The sequence below is a fragment of the Bos mutus genome, chromosome 1 (assembly GCF_027580195.1).
Source record: "Bos mutus isolate GX-2022 chromosome 1, NWIPB_WYAK_1.1, whole genome shotgun sequence".
NCBI classification, from domain to species: Eukaryota; Metazoa; Chordata; class Mammalia; order Artiodactyla; family Bovidae; genus Bos; species Bos mutus.
The window spans coordinates 66,818,061-66,836,703 of record NC_091617.1 but is presented as its reverse complement, the minus strand read 5'-3'; the positions used below and the strand labels follow the sequence as shown (position 1 = coordinate 66,836,703).

Here is an 18,643-nt window from a genome sequence, read left to right as displayed (position 1 = left end):
GACTGATTGCACTTGGCTGCTCCCAGTAGTTGGCTGTGGGTGGGAGCCCTTGGCATCTGTTTGCTGGCAACTAGGTGTGTGTTTGCTACAGTGGGACCTGGGGGCTCCGAGCCCTGGGAGTGGGAGGGTCGTGGTTGGGGCTCCAGTGCCTGCTCCAGGACTCAGCTCTTGTCCTCATCTCTTCCTCTGCAGCTCGTCTCCAACGTCCTCATTTTCTCCTGCACCAACATTGTGGGTGTGTGCACCCACTACCCGGCTGAGGTCTCGCAGAGGCAGGCCTTCCAGGAGACCCGGGAGTGCATCCAGGCACGGCTCCACTCACAGCGGGAGAACCAGCAGCAGGTGGGTGAGGCCCTCCTGCCCCGCGCAGCTGCCCAGCTGCTGCCTGCCCGCCAGCGATGCTCAGGGCAGCTGTCCAGCCCCTCCTGGGTGGGGGCCCAGGCCGTGGGGGATGTTTCCTCTGGAGGGTGCCCAGCATTCTTGGCTCTGTGGGAATGCTCTCAAGAAGCTTTGGAGAATGAGCTCTGGGCTCAAGCTTTGGGCTGAGAGTGCCTGCTCAGCCTCCCTGTGGTTCGCACTCAAACTGAGCACCCAGGCCCTGGGAGGCAGGAAGCGGCCCTCCCTCCTGACCCCAGGGCTGATGAACTGGATGATGAGAGCATCAGCATTCCCTCCTGGGATGAAGGTGCTCCCGGGGAGGGGGAGGGGGAAGGAGAGAAGCCCAAGCTGTCAGCCCCATGATGCCCTCACGAGGCACTTCCCATGTGCCGAGTTCTGGGGTCTGGTTAGTTCGAGAAAGGAAGACGGCCATGTCTCACCCTAAACCTCACCCTCAGGACTCCAGGGCCAGGAGGCAGGTCACTCATTCAGGCCACACACTCGGGGACTTCTCTCCGTGAGCCCCAGGCAGAGAGACCTGCCCCCGCATGCTCCTCTGGCTGAGGGTGGGGTGGAGATTGAGGACTTGTCAGGGTTCCCTGCCTGGCATCCTGGGGCGTCCTGTTCGGGGTTCGGGTCTGGCCAGGTCACCCTTGTGTCTTCTCATGCGTGTGAACTGGATAGAAGCTCTGAGTCTGTACCAGGCACACTGCTCCCAGACAGCAGGCCTGGAGGGAGACCCGGGGGCAGCTGGGGGTGGGAAGCAGGCCGGCCGGCCAGGTGCTGGGGCTCCCACTGGGCTCAGACTCATCCTGGCTCTCAGAGGGAAGGTCACTACTCCGAGCCGGAGGGGCCTCGCTCTGTTCTTAGGTTAGCGTCTCCCCGCAGCCTGCCCAAACGCTGGCGGAGCTCTGTTCTGAGCTGCGCGCCATGTCAGGCGGGTGGCAGGTGTAAACATGGAAGGTCTGCCTTTGATCGTGAGGACAGGGAGCCGGAGGCGTGGACAGCAGAGCGGTAGTCACGTGCGCCCTCCTGCCTGGCACAGTGGGTGCTCCGTGAACCCTGCATGAGCTCAGTCCCCACGAGTGCGGAGCTCATCACAGTGTGAGGCACCCCTCTGCCTCTGTCTGGGTTCAGTCTAGGGAGTTACAGTGACCTGGCTGGTGACACAGACAGCTGAGCCAGGGGGCAGAGTTCCACAGTGCCTCTCCAGGCCGCCCACCCCCATAGCCTGCCCCTGCTTCCCTTCCAGCCCTGTGCGGGGCCGCTGTGCCTGGCCAGGTCCCCAGCTCAGGCTGTCCCATCTGAGGCCTGGCCTTCCCACGCGTTCTCTTGGTCCCATCTAAGCTCCTGGTCCAGCTCTTGAATGAAACCCATGCCCAGAGGTGTCCCTGAGTCTTCCCACTGTCTCTTCTTGACACGGTTACCTCACTTCTGCACCCTACTCACCCCCAAGCCCCTATCTGCCTCAAAAGCCCCCTCTCTCACGCCCGTCTCAGGCCCCAGTATCACTTACCTGAGATCAGGATAACTTCCCGCCCCTTCTGGTTTAGGGAGTGCCTCCCACACCGCCCCCCTCCCCCACGCCTGGACCTCACCCTTTTGCAGTAAAATTAGCATTTATAGCATTTACAGTTCATCACAGTTTACTTGTGCTGGCCCTGGCCAGGCTAGACATTCCAGCAAATCCACAGGGATCTTGGGGGAGGTGGGGGGGGATATGTTCTCCAAACCATGTTTCAGGCCAGGGAGGGGAGGCCTGCTTCCAGGGGACAGGCACTCCTCACCCAGCCATGGCCCGGAGTCCAGCCTCCTCTGCCCTCTGCAGAAGGGGGTGCTCCTAGATCCGAGGATGCTCCTCAGTGCCACCTGATGAGGGAATCCAGCACGTTCCCCACCCATCCCCTGCCCACTCCTCCTGGTCCTCAGCCCCGGAACTAGCTGAAATGTAGGAAGGTCTCTCATGAATCTAAACAATTTGTTGCACACTTTCTCCCAGTCGTCCTATATTTCCACAGAATTGTCCTTCATTTGTATTTTTATCACCAGTAGCTGTTTATGGAGAGTTCAGTAAATATGAGATGGCCTGTAATGGCCGTGTCCACTGATGGAGGTCCTGACCAGAGGTTAGGCCTGTCCACAGAGAGCACCATTCCTCACTAGTTTATCAGAGCTTCCTGAGCATAAGACTGTCTGCTCTAAGCCCAACAAGACATATTGCCACCTTCAGGAGGCCCCAGTAACAGGCTGAAATGCAGAGTGATGGGGGACTCTACAGGAAGGCTCAGCATGGCAAGGGATGCTGGCAGCTGGAGCCAGGACCCTCCTTCTGGGAAGGGGGTGAGCCCAAGGAAGGGTAGCAGCATGTGTGAGGATGGTGATTCTAGGTGAGGAGCAAGGCCTTGACCTTGGTGACCTGGAAGATGGGAGTGCCATGGGCAAAGGCAGGGAACTTGAGAAGAGCCACTGGGAGGGTGAGCATGCTGTGGGCATGATGTCAGGTGCTGGCTGAAGACTTGGGGACCTGGACCAGGGAGTGGCTTGGGAGGTGACCAGGGGAGGTACTGGTGGAAGCCTTGCTCCCCGATGGCAGGAGTGAGCAGGAAGAGGACAGAGGTGGGGCAGGAAGGAGGGAGGGGAACTAGACAGGTGCAGGAGCAGAAGTCTTAGGGCCTGGGGAGGGAGTGGTCCAGCTTCCACTGCTGGGGGATGGGAGGGAAGATGGAGGAGCTGCGGGCCGCCAGGAGCAAAGGCCCCAGATGAGAGGATCCGTGAGTAAGCCTGGCAGAGCGCCTGGCATGGGGAGGGGCTGCAGAGGGTGCGGGCAGAGGCTGCATACTCTGGGGGCTGCTGAACCTCTGGAGCAGGCAGGCCCCAGAGGAGAACTCAGAGAGGAGGCCACATCCAGACTCCATCAAGGGCTGACGTGACCCTCCCCCACTTCACAGGGTGGCCCTGGCCCCTCTCCCTACTTCCCTCCAACCTCCCCCTCAGCTGATCTTAATTTCTCAGTTTCTCATGTCAGGGATTTTTCCCGTCCTCCTGGGCCACCATCCTGTGAAAATGGAGCACGTCATTCTCTAGTCCCCATGAAGTCCTCTGTGACCACCCCACTTCTCCCTAGCCTCAGGCAGGTGCCCCTGCTCCATGCCCCATAGTATCTGTAACGCAGGAGACCGGGAACTTGTGAAGGCGGAACCTGGCCCCAGTTATCACTTCTGGCACCCAGCATGATGCCTGGAACACGGTCAGTTTGCAGTGAATATTTGATGACTGAATGAATCTCATCTAAAGCTCCAACAACCCCATCCCCATTTATATAAGCAACTGGAGGCTCAGAGTTCAGTCATTTGCCCAAGGTCTCTGACCCAAGGTGCTTGGTATTACAGGCTCACCCGGAGTGCTTTTCCCCATGTAACCGAAGAACCAGGAGGTGTCCCAGGGAGATGGGGGCCAGGTGGCCCTGAGGCATGTCTCTGTCCCCAGCATGCAAGTGTCAGCCCCCTGAGTTTGAGGAGAGCCTGAGAGGTTTTCCAGGGCCCTGCGGTGGGGACACAGGTGTAGAGGAGTGAAGCCTGGGGAGGGGAAGGGACTGCCAAGCTGGGGAGAGGCTATGATGAAAGCATCTGCTTCCCCTCCAGGAGCGGCTCCTGCTGTCTGTCCTTCCCCGTCACGTTGCCATGGAGATGAAAGCCGACATCAACGCCAAACAGGAGGATATGATGTTCCATAAGATTTACATCCAGAAACATGACAACGTGAGGTAGGGGCGAGGCTGGGGGGCGAGGGCAGGGTGGGAAGACTGAATCCCATAGGAGATGGCATGTCCCTTTCCTTCACTTCAGGAGGGCACAGCCCAACCAGGGGGTCTGGTGGCTTTGGAATGTGTGTTGTCTGGGGCACCCCAGCCCTGCCCCTCTCGGTCTGGTAAGTGAATTAGTACTGTGGGGAGGAGGTGAGGCTGTAGGAAGGAGGAGAAAGGAGAAAACACCACAAGCAGCTGTTGGAGAAACCCCTAGCCTAACAAGGGAGGCAGAAAGCAGACTTGGGACCTCAGTGTCACCATCATCATCTCAATCTTCACCAGCATCTGGCATCTCTGGCAACCTCCATGCCTTCTAAGCAGTGTGTGCCAGGCACTGCACCAGGTGTTATCCACCTCATTGCTAATCCTGTCAGGAGGCTGACAACCCTGCGGGGTGGGGACCCTTTTCAGCATCCTCTGAGAATGAGCTCAGAATGGCTGAGACCCTTGCCCAAGGTCACTTGGCAGGGAGTGATAGAGCAGGGTGCACCAAGGTCTCCCCTCCCCGCCGAAGCCCATGTTCCTTTTACTGCCTGCTTGCTGCTTCCCTAGACAGAAGTGCTGACAGCAGGGACATGCAAACAGATGTAGATTAATAGAGTGCAAAATCTGCTTCTGCATTCCACGGGGACATGAAGCGATACAGTGGCCTTCATCCAGCATGGCTTCCTGGGGAGCCCTCTAATCCTCCCATATGCCCAGAAAAGGAGCTGCTGTGTTTGCCTTTGGGTGGGTTCTTTGCTCCCTGTGTGAGTTTTCCTAGGACCCATGAGTCCCTGAAGGTTGACACAAAGACAACCTTCTGGAGCTTTGGGCTGAATTTTCAATAAAGGGGTTAAATAAAATAATTAAACTATTGTGCAAGGATAAACACACACACACACACTAATAGGTATTAATAAAGTCAGATGAGGCTGATGATGGGGTGGGGAGTAGGCAGGTGTTGTCCTGTGGAGTGGGCAGAACTGCCCAGTTCCCAATGTGCCCCAAGACTGCCAGTCCTAACGGTGTGTCTTCCATCCACCTCCCAAAACAGATCTGAAGCCTTTGGAAGAAAAAAGTACCTACAGACTGTATTTGTTCTCAGTTTTCAAAGTATCCCACCCCCTCTGACGCCCACCCACACTCCACCTTCAGGCAGGGAGATCATGGCCAGCGGCAGCCTTGGGGTCTCAGGAAGAAAGCCGCCCTGGCTGAGCCTCCAGGCCCAGGAGGTGTCCTGAGGGGCTGTGGGCTCAGGCGTGCTCCTTTCAACGTGATGGCGGGGTCCAGGCCTCGAAAGGTGGTGCTGATTCGAGGGTTTCTCTGCTCATCTCCTCATACCCGCCTCTGTCCTCATGTGGTAGGATAATCACCAACAACAGCTAATACCTGTATAGAGTTTTCATGAACCCAGCACTGCTCTAAGCACTTTTTTATATTCACTGAATCACCACAACAAACATAAAATGTTGGTACTATTATTATCTCCTTTTAACAGGTGAATAAAGAGGCACATATATTAACTTGTCCAAGATCCATAACAGTTAAGTGAGGCAAATGCCCCCAGAAAGCTTTTTGGTTTCGAAGTTTCCACCTGGCCTGACTACTAGACAGATGTTTTTTTATCTGCCCAGCAGGAGGGCTTTGTATAATGGTTCTGTGGGAAGGAGGTTTGGGGAGCCCTCAGGAGGGAGGGTACTCAGAGAAGAGGAGGAGAGAAGTTTGGCCAGAAGAGAGGTTTTCCACCTGCCTGTGTGTGACTGAGGAGCCAGGGGGGCCTTTCCTGCCTGATGGCTGCCCCTCAAATGTGGGGGTCCCCACCTTAGGGCAGGTAAAGAAACAGCCTTCTCTATCAGAACAAGTCCCAGAGACCCAAGGTTCAAGGGGTAAGGGGTAACCCACCAAGCATTCCAATACATACAAACCCCTGAGCTCCTCTGGAATTTTCTCTCTTGGTCCTGTCTTCACCACCCCGCTGGCCCCAGCATGGCTCTGTTCCAGGCAGAGCATGGACAAAGGGTGCTTTTCTTGACTCCTCTTAGCACAGCAGAGCGTTCAGCAGATTTACTAAACTGTAAAGTGGAACACAAAGGAAATCCAGAAAATTCTTTGCCCAGAAACAGTCTGGCATTCAAGGCACAAAGTCTCAGCCTGGCCTGGCTACTGCAGCTTTCACACCTGGCCACCTCTGCATCTCTGCCCAGCACTTTGCCCTCTCACACCTCTGTCCTCCCACACGGCAGGGCAGCGTTCCACCTCCCACCCCTCTGTTGCTGGCTCTTGGGCCCCCAGCCCTCCAGCAAGGGAGTTTGGTGAGAGAGGATGACTCGGGCCTCTTCCAGAGGGACTGCCCATGGAGTGGCCCACCCTCTGGGAAGCACCCCTGCCCCCTCCACTCCCACAGAGGCTGTGACTCTGGGTCAATGCAGGAGTCACAGAGTGGTGAGACCATCTACATGGCAAGGATCAGAATCAGACCCCAGCCATAGGGGGGTCATGTCTCTCTTCTAGAATGTACTCAGGATCAGTGACAGCAATCAGGAAAGAGATGAAAGGAGAGAAAAGCTAAGAGGCCATCATTTTCACAGGGACAGACATAAGTCTGGCTCTGAAATTGCCAGGACCTGGGGTGGCTGGTACACATCAGAGGCCAGCCACAAGCAATCATATGCAAATATCCCACTGGCCCCTTTCCCTGTTTCAGCAGCCACTGCCCAGTGCAGCTTTTGGGGAAACACATTGCTTGCTGTGTTTGGTCTCTGATTTGGGGCTGAACCTTTGGCTTCGGTTAGGGGTTGAGTAGTAGGTGGAGGAATGATTTTATGGTCCAGTGATTAGCCCTAAGGCCCGGATTAGGCTGCCCTTCATGTCATTCCAGACCTGCTGTGACCAGGGCAAATTATCAGCTTTGAGCCACTCTGAACCTCAGTTTCCTCCTCTGTGTAGTAGGAAGAACTAGCCCCTACTTAACATGGTTGTTAAAGAGTAAATGAAATAATACGAGGAAAGTGCTTAGCACACTCCCTGACACAGAGCAAGTGTTCAGTAATTGGGAGCGGCTATTATTGTTGTTACTGTTATTATTATGATTATGATCACACTCCTATCAACAAAGAATGGTCTGGGGATTCTGGAGCTGGAGTGGAAGGGTGATAAATCACATTCATCAATTCTCTGTGGAGTTGTAATATTTAGAGAGGGTGATGACATGCTGTTCTCTAACCCCACCAAGAGCAAGGCCACAAGAATAAATAAATCAACTGTGCGGTGTGACGGTTTGGGCCTGGATCTAAGGGAGGGAAGAGACTAATGGGTGGCAGGAGAGTTTGGCCCTGGCGGAGAAGGGTGACAGATGGGCGCCCATCACTCTCCATGGCCTCATTCTCCCCTGGGCCTGAGGAGGATCCTTTTATCGCATCCAATTCCTGGGGTTCTGGGGAGGCCTGTTGGATGCGCTGGTCCTGTGGATTGAGACTGGTCAGAGGCCACGGAACCCTCAAGACCCCCATGGAGTCCCCAGATGCCTCTCATGTCTGATGTATGGTAACAGGTGGAGATATCTCTGCCACTCTTGCTGGACAGGTCATTTGGGGCTGGGGCCATGGCTGGGTTCAGACCTGCGGCTTCATAGCCCTCCTGCTGCAGCCACAGTGCCAGGGTCAGTGGAGAGCCGTGCTGTCCCCACTCCTGGGACAAGGGCCTCCGGATCATGCCAGTGGAGGCTGCTCACACCTGGGAGCTCCTGGTGCTCTGCTTTGGGAGGAGGGAGATGGAGACTGGAGGAAGAGGCACCTAGAGGAGGTACCACTTGGGGAAGCAGAATAAGGGTGCTGATGCAGCCAGAAACGGGATGCGTCCGGATTACCTTTGTCAAGAGGTCACTGTGTGGAGGAAGAAGAGCATCTGGGTTGAGCAGGCTAGTTCATAACCTCCCTGCCCCTTAGGAGCTGTGGGGACTTGGGCAGGTAACCGAGTCTCAGCCTCAGTTCCTTCATCTGTGACATGGGAATGGTGATGTCCACCCACTCATCCATCCAGCAGAGGTTTCATCTCTATCTGCTCACTGAGAACCGCTGACTGTGCTCTCAGACACTCAGCTAGAGGCAGGAACCATGGTGGGAACTGAGGGGGACTCTGGCTCTGTCATCAGGAAGCTCTCCTGTTTGGGAGGACACGTTAACAAGAGAGTAAACCGGAGACACATCACACGGCGGGTGGAGCTGCTGAGCTGACAACGGACTTTGCCTTCCGGCGGAGTATAATGCTAGACAACCCACCTCTTAGCCACTGGGGAGCAGAGTCTGTAACAGGGGGCCTGGGGCTTTGCAAGGGTGCTGGGAGGTTAGAGGAGGTACAGGGTGTAAAGCCCCGGGCCCCGGAATGGGCTGCAGACTGTCTGCCCTGCAGAGGCAGAGCAGGCTCCAGTGTGTGGAAGAGGGTGTTAGTTCAATGGCTTGAACGAGAGCCTCATTCTCAGAGACCCAGGAGCCCTGTGGGGCTGGAGTTGGGGGTCTTGGCGGAGGGCTGCTGACCCAGGGTTGGGGTGGAGGTGAGTAACACCTCCTCACTATGCAGTGAGGGTGTAGCAGGATCTGGGGAGGGCTGTCCTTCCCTCAGCCCTCCCCACTCCCTTTCCTTCTCTCCCCCTCTATCCCCAACCTCCCCGTTTTAAGGTTATCGTCTCCTCTTCCATCTCCTTCAAGGACTTGGCTGCGTCCCCAGGTTGCTCTGGCGTCTGGCTCCACTATAGCATGGTTCTGAATTATAATGACCACGAGACAATGTCTGTGATGCTCAGATACCCATGGGTGGACTGTACACCCTGTGGGCAGAGAGGGGAAATGTTTACCTTCCCACGTCCCTAGCCGATGGACAGACAGAAGTGTGGTCTACAAACATACAGGTTTCCTGTCTCCAATCTGATTTTAAGAAAAGTATTCTTTCTTGTAATGTGCATGCATGTGTGCTAAGTCACTTCAGTCATGTCTGACTCTGCAACGCTATGAACTGTAGCCCGCCAATCTCCTCTCTTCATGGGATTCTTCAGGCAAGAATACTGGAGTGGGTTGCCGTGCCCTCCTCCAGGGGATCTTCCCAACCCAAGGATCAAACCCACATCTCTTGCATCTCCTGCATTGGCAGACAGGTTCTTTGCCACCAGTGTCACCTGGGAAGCCCTTTTCTTGTCATACTTCCTATCAATTATAGGTATAAGTGGTCTTATATTTTCATCTCATTCATGCCACAAACATTTTTTGAGCTGCTACTATGTGCCAGGCATGACTCAGAGTAAATGGAAAAGACATTGTGTTGCCCCTTAGAGAATGTCTAGCCCTCATCAGTGAGGTAAGGTGGAGCTGGGTGCTATGGGTTGATGACCCAGCTGGCCCCACTGGTGTTGAGTCTTTTCTTTTAATTAATCAATCAATTGATTAATTATTTTAGCTGTGGTAAAATATGCACAGTATACGATTTACTGTTTTAACCATTTTAAGGGTACAGTTCAGTGGCATTAAGTATATTCACATTGTTGGACAGCCATCAGCCCATGCATCTCCAGAAGTTCTTTCCTCTTGTAGCACTGAAACTCCGTACTCATTAAATACTAACTCCCCATTGCTGCCCTTCCCCAGCCCCTGGCGACCACCATTCCACTTTCTATGAACTCGTCTATTTCTAGGTACCACGTTTACTTAGAGTTATGCAGTATTGGTGCTTTTGTGTCTGGCCTATTTCACTTAATGTCTCTAAGGTTCATCCATGCTGTAGACTATATCATGTTTTCCGTTGTGTTTTAAGGCTGAATACCATTCCGTTGTATGTGTTTACCGCACTGTGCTTTTCTACGCATGCACTGGTGGACTCTTGGGTTGCATCCACCTCTTGGCTACTGTGAATGGTGCTGCTATGAACATGGTGTACAAATATCTCCTTGAGTCCCTGCTTTCAATATTTGGGGTATATACCTAGAAGTGAAATTGCTATTTCAGATGGTAATTCTATTTCTTTTTAAAAAATTGTATTTATTTAATTTTGGCTCTGCTGGATCTTCATTGCTGTGTGGGCTTTCTCTAGTTGTGGTGAGCAGGGCCGACTTGGTTATGGTGCTTGGGCTTCCAGTGCAGTAGCTTCTCTTGTTGCAGAGCACAGCAAGGGTACTCGGGCTCAGCAGTCGTCACGCACAGGCTTAGTTGCCTCACCGCATGTGTGTTCCTCCCAGACCAGGGATCGAACCTGTGTCCCCTGCACTGGCAGTCAAATTCTTAACCACAGGGCCACCAGGGAAATCTCAGTAATTCTAACTTTTTAAAGAACCCCATACTGTTTTCCATAGTGGTTCACAATTTTACCTTTGCACCAACAGTGCACAAAGGTTCCAATTTCTTCACATCCTTGCCTGGGATTGGGTCTTGACAACAGATCTAAGTTTGTCCTGGGGCATAGAATGGGGATCAGTGGGGGGTGGAACCAGCACCTCTCTGCCTCTCAAAATGGGGGGCCCTGGAGGAAACCGGAAGACAGAGAAGTCAGGGCGCAGAGTCACTGACCAGTCAGACAGGTCAGGCTGCCTTTGAAACAACTGAAATCAGCTGTGCTTTGTGATTCTGATTCTAATAAGAATTCAGACACAAGAAGGCTGATTCTGGGCAGAGTGAGTCAAAGAGGACATCGTGAAGATGAAAGGGTTAGAGTTAGGGCCTAAAAGAAGAATGCGAATTATTTTCCATCTTTTAAAAATTAACATTTTTATTATACAAAGGACGTATGTTCTTTGTAGGAAAATTGGAAAATAAAAGCAGCATGAGAAGTAAATAGAAAGCACCCGTCTCGTGACCACTGAGAGGTCCCGACTATGCTTGACTATGCTCGGTCCTGGTGCAGGGCCCCTCCCTTTAGGGAGCATCTCCCCAACTCTCCCCAGACTCTGGGAACAGAAGATCTGCAGCTGCTGTGGGCTTCACTGTCGGGAGGGAGAAGGGCTTGGGGGGCGGAAGCAAGAGCAAGGGACTGGCGGGTGGAACTGAGGTCTGCCCGAGACCCTGAGGTCGGCAGCGAGGATCTCAGGATGTACCTTGACCCCAGTCCCCCTGGACCCAGTCCTAAGACAAGTCCTAAGACCCAGTCCTAAGACAAGAAGGCAGAGGTCCCATCTGTGGGAGCAGAGAGGGCACGGCCATCCCAGGGCAGCTTCTCCCCTAGGTGGGTGTGTGCCGACACCCAGGGTGCTCGGGTCCTCTCCTGGGCCTTCCCGACCCTTGCCCTCCCAGCCTGCGGAGTCAGATGGTCTTCTGGCTGCTCCCTATTCTGACACCCTGCTTTAATCATTCTCTGATGCCCCTCGGGAAATGCCCAGTCATCTGGTGCCCATTCTCAGCCAAGTGATGATAAGACCACACTTGATTGTGCTGCTCACCTAAGGCCTGGGGGTGGCCCATCACCCCCCTCCTTTATCTTACAAGTGGCATCGAGCCGGGTGGCTCTCTGGGTTACAGGGCTTGGAGCAAATGGAGAGACGCTGAGGGGGCATCCCTCTCCGTCTAGAAGAGACCCCTAGCCTGTGGCTGGGCCTCCCCAGCCTGCACACTCAGAGCCTCCAGGGCACTTCCTGCCCTGCTTCCCCAGAACCTTCTGCTCCCGCTGGGCCCACCACTCCAGGAGTTGGGCTGAGACCTGGCTGTGCTCCCTTCCCAGCCCCCACCCCATGACCTCTGTTTCCCCAGGCCCCCGCTCCTCCTGGGCCCACCTGGACAGATGGTTTGCCTCTTGGCATTTCTCAAGTTCCCTCTCTGTGCCAGATGGGGAACGCTGGAGCTCAGAGGGCTGGGCCCTCCTGCTGCCGCCCGCCCAGACACCCCCCTCCCCCCTCCCTCCACTCCTGGCTGCTCAGAAATGCTGTGGGATGCGGTTTCGGCACAGGAATAGGATCAGATGCCGGCAGCTCCATCAAGTCCTAGGGTCTGCTGGCAGCAAGAGGGAACAACAGAGAGGAAAGGAAACGGCTTAACCAAAAATGAGCGTGGTAAGGCTGTGAGGAAGCGCCTGTTGGGATGAAAGGCGTGCCTGCAGGCAGGCCACCTGAGTGATGGACGGTGTGCAATTACAGAGGAGCGCACAGCCGGGGCGGGCCTACCCAGGTCGTGTTGCCAAGACAAGCTCTCAAGTGGGAGCTAATCGATGAATTAGCACCTTAGTGCAAGTCTGGGCCCCACGCTGTTGTAAAATGGCCTTCGGAATCACGAAGGAGCAGATCGGGAAGTCTTGGCCAGCAGAGCAGACAGCCTGCCATTGGGTAAACCTCGTAAACCAGAGGAGTCTCCAGAAGTGACAGACACTGAGCAGATTCATTCCACATCCCGCCCCCCCGCCTGCCATCCCAAGGCAGCGGAGGAGTGCGACTTCCCCTCTGACCGGAGGTGGGGGGACCATGGGGTAGGGGGTAGCGTTTCCATCTATGTGGAGGACAGGCTGCAGGGCTCGGGCTTGGGACCATTCCAAGCTTCCATGCCAGTTACAAGTCTTGCTCTGAGCCCCCTCCTGCCTGGCTGCTGGTCACTGTCACACCGTGAGAAGGAGGGGAGCAGGCCACTGCCCCTCCCTGATTCCTCAGCAGCTGTTGAAAGAACTTCTTTTATGGAAGAGTAGATCCCAGCGGGCTGGAGGGAGGGTCAGGCTTCCCAAGGTACCATCCCCATGGCTGTTGTTTCTGACGTCCCCTAGCTTGACCAGGAAGCTGCCTGGCCTCCTCTGTAACTATTCCACCATTTGGTCTATGAACACTGCTGAGTGTCTGTGGGGTGACAGGCTGAGGGTTCCCCAGGCTCGTGTCTCAGATGACATGCTTGGGACCCCAACAGGCCCAGTGTGATAGAAGGACAAGCTACTGGAGTTACTGATCCTGCTTCTTCCTTGCTTTAAATTATGACGAATCTCTTCTATTCTACAAATATATATTAGACATTGTGTAGGTTGAATTGTGTCCTCCTAAAAGATGGTGACTCAAATGGTAAAGAACCTGTGGGCAAATGCAGGAGACCCAGGTTCGATCCCTGGACTGGGAAGATCCCCTGGAGAAGGGAATGTCTACCCACTCCAGTATTCTTGACTGGAGAATCCCATAAACAGAGGAGCCTGGTGGGCTGCAGACCATGGGGTCACAAAGAGTCAGACATGACTAATTGACTAACACTAAAAGATACATAGTCCTGACCTGTGAACGTGAACTGAGTTGGAAATAGGGTCTTTGAAGTGAAGTCAAGTTAAGACGAGGGCTTGCTGGAGGGGGTGGGCCCCTGATCCAATATATATGGTGCCCCTATAAGAAGAGGAAAATGTCATGCAGACCCAGATACACATAGAGAACGCCTTCTGCAGGGAGAGGCAGAGACTGGAGTGACATAGTTGCAAGCCAAGGAGTACAAGGATTGACAGCCACTCCTGAAAGGTAGAGAGGCAAGGAAGTATTCCATCCAGAGTCTCAGAGAAAGCATGGCTCTGCTGACACTTTGACTTCAGATTTCTCGCCTTTAGACTTCTAGCCTCCTGCCTGCTGGACAGAACTGAGAAAATAAATGTCTGTTGTCTTAAACCACCCAGTTTGTTGATCTTCGTTATAGCAGCCCCGGGAAACTGACACAGGGTATTAGGTGCCGTGTGCTGGGTATTGTGCTGGGTGTGTGAGTGTGTGGAACTGGGATGGACAGAGCAGAGGGCAAGGTGGATGTGACCTGTCCTCACTCATAGTCATTCCAAATTTAATTGAGCAGTTCCTCTGTGTGCCAGACATTGTACCAGGGGCCAGGATGTGGTGTTGAATGAAATAGACCAAAACTCCTCTTTCAAAGGCTTTACATTCTAGTGGACAGAAACAGACAGGAGCATGATAATAAATAGGAGCAACAAGAACAGCTAATAGATTAAGTGGTAAAAATGCAATGGAGACAAATACAGAAGGGAAGGGAGATAGACATATGGGAGGGGTTGTAGATTTAGGCAGGTTGCTGGAAGCCTTGAGAAGGTGTCATGTAAACTAGTACAGTGGTTCTTAACCCTGGCTACATACAGAATCACCAGGGAAGATTACAATAAAACAGAACAAAAACAATCAATAGCAGAGCCCTGTCCCAGACCGATGAAGTCAGAATCTCTTGAGACGTGGTGGGACCTCTCCATAGAAAAGCTCCCAGTGGATTCTGATGGACACCAGGTCTGAGAGCCACTGATTTAGTGAATGAGAGCTGCAGTGGAGAAAGGAATTCTCCAAGGCCCACCCAGGTGCCTGTGGAGGAGACTGGTGGCAGGCCTGCCCGTATCCATGCGCGGCAGGCAGAGGCCCTCCTGGCTCAGTGGCTGGGAGAGCTGAGGCAGCTGTGGGCTGAGGATGCGGTGAAGCGAGACCCCTTGAGCCCTGGTCCACAGTCTGCCTCGTGTTGTCCTCCTCCCATCTTCTCCTGAGCCTGGGGCTGTGGGTTACCCTGCCCAGCAGCAATCCTGCCTCTACCAAGTTGTCGTTCAGTCGTCCAGTCGTGTCTGACTCTGCAACCCCATAGACGGCAGCACAGCAGGCTTCCCTGTCCTTCACCATCTCCCAGAGCTTGCTCAAACCCATATCCATCGAGTCCACGATGCCATCCAACCATCTCATCCTCTGTCGTCCCCTTCTCTTCCTGGCTTCAATCTTTCCCAGCATCAGGGTCTTTTCCAATGAACTGGCTCTTCTCATCAGGTGCCCTAAGTATTGGAGCTTCAGCTTCAGCATCAGTCCTTCCGTTGAATATACAGGGTTGATTTCCTTTAGGATTGACTGGTTTGATTTCCTTGCTGTCCAAGGGACTCTCAAGAGTCTTCTCCAGCACCACAATTCGAAATAATCAATTCTTTGACCCTCAGCCTTCTTTATGGTCCAGCTCATCTCACATCTGTACATGAATACTGGAAAAACCATAGCTTTGACTATATGGACCTTTGTCGGCAAAGTGATATCTCTGCTTTTTAATTCACTGTCTAGGTTGGTCATAGCTTTTCTTCCTAGGAGAAAAGCTCAGTTGGGAATTATTTTTCCTTCCCACCGTGGCGGAGACTAATCAACCCCCAAAGCCAGGCTTCTGCTGTGTAGCCTGGGATCCAGTGTGGAACAGCCTGTGGGCCTGGTGTCTGCCAGGTTTGCAATCAAAAACTGATGCTTATGAAGGTGTTCCTTGACTGAGCAGTTGATCTTGACTCCTACTTCCCCTGGCTTTGATTTCTTGAGAATTAAAGAAGAATCTCCAGAACAGCTATATAACGGTTCTTTCACATAGACTGAGAGAGACCTTTCCCCTTTCCTGGGTTGGGTGGGGCTACCTGAGAGACTGAGAGCCAGAGAGCTGGCTGGTGGGAGGGGTTGTGGTCAGCATTTACTTCAGGAGCTGGGAGCATCACCAGTGTGGATTTCCAGGCGCCGGGCATCAGAGCCTCGTGAGGGCTCCGGCTCCCTTTCATCCTATGAGCCCCTGCCCTGTGGCTGCCCCTCTGGAGCAGCTGGAGTGATTCCTGAGTCTTGTGGGCTCACCCAGTCTCTCTACTCCTCTCCCTCCTTACCTTCTCTTCCTTCCCCCTCATTTGTCTCCTCTCGAACCAGCTCCCCCAGGTCTCCCACCTTCTTTGCCTTTCCTTCTAAACTTGTCTGCTGGTCTCCACTGGGATCAGAGTGGCTGGAGGAGCCGGGAAGCTGGGAAACATCACTGAGCTCCAGCCCAGGGGCTGCCTTCTCACACTTTTCTTGTACTTGCCTGGCCCAAGCCCCAGGAGGCGCTCCCACTTCCTGTCGTGTGCAAGCTGGTGCCCAGCGTGTCCCCTTGTGATAGAGTCCTGTACTTGCCCACCTGTGACAGCCCACACCCACCCCTCCACCTCCCGCCACCCCATATACAATGCCAGACCAGAGCATTATGCTTTTACTCACTTAAGATGACTGTGGGGTCAGGAGACAGTGTAACATTTATTGGCTTAACACCTGGACTGTGGAGCCAGGTTGCCTGTGGCCCTGGGCAGCTGACTTGACCTCTCTGTGCTTTAGTTTTTTTTTTTACCTATAAAAGGATTCCTACCTCATGGGGTGGTTATGAGGCTTAAATGAGTTAATACGTGTAAAAGGTTTAGTACAGTGTCCAACTGTTTTAGGACATGTGTTATTATCTAGGTACGATGAGGCTAACAGATCAGGAGACAGCTGCCATTGAAAAGGGAGCTTGTTACTCACAGGTCCCAAGAAGAGAGGGCGCACTGTGCCGTGGGTGGGGGTGGGACACTCGGGGATACACGGGGGTCCACCAGGAGGTAGAGTGAGGAGAAACGTGCGCAAAACCTCTGTTGTGGTTTCTGCAGGAATGAACAGGAAAGGGAGAGTCAGCAGGCTTCGGATTGTCTAGTTTTATAATAATGTCGGCGGGCTCTGGGGCACAGGACTGTCCCACGTCACCTGGCATCTGTCCCTGGGGTGATGAGGGCAGGGGAGTGATGGCCCAAGTGTGAGGATCTGACTGGGATGGGAAGCTCTGGACTCTAAGGCAAGTGGTTAAGCATTAGGCCTGGGAGGGGCAGGATCCCCAGGTCAGCAAGGCTCCAGATGTCAGACAGCAGAATGAAAAGACATGCTTCACGCACACACACACAGTATCTGAATAAAATGACAAGATGCATTCAGTTCTACATTCTGGTGTGAATTCTGGTGTCGGTCTGGAGCCTCGAGAGCTGCGTGGATCAGAGAAGAGAGCACAGGCCATGGCGAGGAGCCCCCACGCTGCCGTCCACAGCTCCTCTCGAGCGTCTACCCCCTTGTCCTGGGACGGGGACATCGGGACCTCCTTCAGTGCTGCCTTGAGGGCCCCAGCCCCCGTGCGTGGCCACCAGGAACAGCTCGGCTCGCAAGAGCTACTACATTTCTGTGTCCGTTTTAAGAAAAAGCTCTCAGAGCCCTTACACGTTCTGGCCCCGGGGCCTCACCTCTGAGAGTCTGTTTCGAAAGAAAAGGAAGACATGTTGAATCTCAGGAACGGATGAGAGATCACACCACAAAATACAGGGACCAGCGGGCGCACCGAGGAGCTCAGGGGTGAGACCGAAGGAGCTGGCGGGACAAGGTGGGGGCCTTCCCTAGATGCTCACTGGCTGCATCTTCCTCTCCCTCTTCCCTCGGCCTCTTCGTTCTGTCTCTGCTACAGCAGGGATCCCCAACCTCCGGGCTGAGGACCGGCACCTCCTGTCAGATCAGCGGCAGTATTTGATTAGAAATAAAGTGCACAATAAGTGCAGTGTGCTTGAATCATCCCCACACCATCCCCACTCCCCCTCATCTGTGGAAAAGTTGTCTTCCGTGAAATCGGTCCCTGGTGCCAACAAGGCTGGGGACCGCCATGCTAGAGGACTCCCTCGGGGTGGAGGGCCTGGGCTGGGATTCCCTTGTGTATGGGGTTGGGAAGTGAGACGTCTGTGAGGCTCCCATTAGGGCCTGAACACTTTCCAGACAAGAGGAACCAAAGACCCCTCTCCTGGACCCAACTACTTTGAGGGGGCTGCCCAGGAATCAGATGGGGGACAGGCCTGAGAGGTGGCTGAGGACGGGGCGCCCCGCCCTGTTGGGTGGCCTCAGGCAGAAGCACACGTTCCCAGGCCTCTGCTTTCCCTTTCCTCCTGGGTTGGTGGTGAGGGTACAGGGAGATTCAGAGAGAAGGACTGGCCTGGCATTTCCCTGCCAGCTGGGAAAGGCCACCAGTGTCAGCTGGCTGGCTGTCCCCTCCCCAGCAGCCATTCGGAGCTCCCAGGACTCTTGCTGACCAGCGGTCCTCCTAAGGCAGAGGGTGGCCCTGGCTGTGTCCCCCTCCGACCTTCCTCCCTCACGGGGGTCTTCCCCCCTGTCTCCCCAGCATCCTGTTTGCTGACATCGAGGGTTTCACCAGCCTGGCATCCCAGTGCACTGCCCAGGAGCTGGTCATGACCCTCAACGAGCTCTTCGCCCGCTTCGACAAGCTGGCTGCGGTGAGTACCCCCCATCTCCCTGCGCCCGCCACTGCCCTGGGGCCCTTGTGTGCCTGAGCCAGGGCTGGAAGGGTGGCCTGATCCGGGCTGCCTGGGGTAGGGTGCTGCGGGGCGGCCACTGGAGCTGGTGAGCAGGGCTGCATAGGCTGTGGCTGCGTGTTCTCACGCCCTGCATCGGCCCTGACCACACACTCAGAGGCGCTCTCACAGTGTCACAGCCACAAGGGAACGAGCCCTCCACCAGCAGACAGGAGGGCAGGTCTGTGGGGATCGTGGCCCAGAGCCCTGAATTTGTGGAATTTGTGTCTGGGGGAGCAAATTCGGTGCCACACAGTCACTTTCCTGATGAAGGTAGCCAGAGTGATTAAAAAAAAGAGAGAAAGTCTGAATCTCTACTGGCCTGCAAACAGCTGTGTGTCACCCCTGGGACGTCCAGAAAGAGGACTCCTCCATGTTGGGACAGAT

At 54.4% G+C, this 18,643-nt stretch overlaps 1 protein-coding gene across 1 annotated transcript in view; it reads left to right on the top strand.

The window, feature by feature from the left end:
- ADCY5 (adenylate cyclase 5) overlaps window positions 1–18,643 on the top strand; it is a 158,874-nt gene that overhangs the window by 91,113 nt on the left and 49,118 nt on the right. The window contains exons 2-4 of the mRNA XM_070370234.1: window positions 193–342; window positions 4,020–4,141; window positions 18,067–18,178. Coding sequence (XP_070226335.1) covers window positions 193–342; window positions 4,020–4,141; window positions 18,067–18,178 — 384 coding nt within the window. The remainder of the gene's footprint in view (window positions 1–192; window positions 343–4,019; window positions 4,142–18,066; window positions 18,179–18,643) is intronic.